The sequence below is a fragment of the Pinus tabuliformis genome, chromosome 1_1 (assembly GCF_031772625.1).
Source record: "Pinus tabuliformis cultivar Carrire ecotype Pingquan chromosome 1_1, CPIR1, whole genome shotgun sequence".
In the NCBI taxonomy this organism is placed as follows: Eukaryota; Viridiplantae; Streptophyta; class Pinopsida; order Pinales; family Pinaceae; genus Pinus; species Pinus tabuliformis.
In genome coordinates, this window is record NC_142297.1 from 405,917,620 (window position 1) to 405,919,316 (window position 1,697).

The 1,697-nt window shown below is 32.1% G+C and overlaps 1 protein-coding gene across 1 annotated transcript; it reads right to left on the reverse strand.

Annotated features, from left to right (window-relative positions):
- Positions 1-356: 356 nt before the first annotated feature.
- Positions 357-956, reverse strand: LOC149213394 (protein VARIATION IN COMPOUND TRIGGERED ROOT growth response-like). The gene has a single exon (XM_089389014.1). It carries the CDS (start codon positions 954-956, stop codon positions 357-359), a length of 600 nt encoding a protein of 199 aa, XP_089245140.1.
- Positions 957-1,697: the final 741 nt, after the last annotated feature.

Genomic DNA, 1,697 nt, shown 5'->3' on the forward strand with positions numbered 1-1,697 from the left:
TTGATATTTTGGGTTTAGTTAGTGAAAAAACAACCCACAGCTCCATCACTTAATATGTACTCATATTTTGAGGCAATACAGAACATTAACCCATGGAAGAGATTGAAAATAAAAACCACTTTTAGGAAAAATAAACTTTCTCAAAAGCCATCCAAACTTAACTAACCATGTTATATAAACCAAACAAAACCAATATATAAATATATAAAACAAAAATTTCCATACTCTATATATATATATAAACAAAACAAAAAACAAAAACTACTAATCCATCCATGTGGTTTCTCATATATAAACAAAACAAAAAACAAAAACTACTAATCCATCCATGTGGTTTCTCATGTGATCCAGCGGACTTACCCACCATAGGCTGCCCACTCGAAACAGCATATTCGTGAGGCATGAAAAAAAGCGCTACTCCATTCTGTAATTGTATTGGAGTCATATTGCCGCCTCTTTTGACAAACTTGAGGGTCGAATATTTTCTCCTCTTCCAGCCTGCGCAGGTCTTCACAATACTGTATTCCACTTTTTATTGTCGTCCACCGGATCGTGTGAAGGACAGAAGTATGAATTACAAGGAATCGAAGATCCGAAGGCCTTACGTCGTAGAAAATCGTAATAACTGGTGCCCCAGACTTGAGCATGATCAGGAGCTCATTTAAACAGGATCCTGACTTGGCATAATCTTTAGAAAAAATTGCTATGTTCACGGAGCCTGTTTCGATAGTGCCGATTGGCAGTCCATGGGAAATTAGGGTGCAGGAGAGATGACTGGCAAACGTCTTTCCCACATCAGGCCAATGATGATTTATGAATACAATCTGGTTATCGTTGTCAGCATAATGAACGTATGCCGACGGTATGGCATTGCTCGAAAATTGTAGTATACACACAAAAATGAAAACGGCTGGAAGAAGTCCGGGAGAGATTGCGAATGAACGCCGAACCTCCATTTTTCCTCTATATCCTTGTCTGGAAGGTTTTATATTGCATTACAGTCTTCCAGGTACACAGTTTCAGAAACGGAGAATCTCACGCTGTTAGAGTCTCACGCTGTTTTATGCAGTAGACCTTACCCTTACCACGCAAATATTTTAAAATTTTCGCAAATTTCTTTTACGAGGCGTCACTTACAACGCCACTTACACGAATATCCTACTCATTTCTGTCTCAAACATTTGTCAGACAGAATAATTTGTAATATATATACGCATGTTTTTCTTTGGATTACATATTTATCTCAAACATTTGTCAGACTGAATAATTTGTAATATAGATAGGCATGTTTTTCAGAATAATTTGTAATATATATAAGCATGTTTTTCTTTGGATGACACATTTATTTTATGTTTAATTTGGTTGTAATTTTAAAATTAAATTATTAATTTTTATTACTAATTATAAAAATGTTGCACTTTTTATTATAAAATAAACATTAATATTAATTATTAGATTTGAAATTATTTTAAATTTCAATGCATCGAAGTAATAAGGTGCTTTACAACCAATTATAAGATATAAAAAATTAAATACAAAATATATATATATATATATATAATTAAAAAATTAAAAATAAATAATTTTATATATAAATATATATGTGATAATATTTAAAGCAATTAAAAAATTCAAAGGTCTATTAAAAAATTATCTTGGCATGATCATCTTCTTCTTCTTTGGAAATATGGGTTACA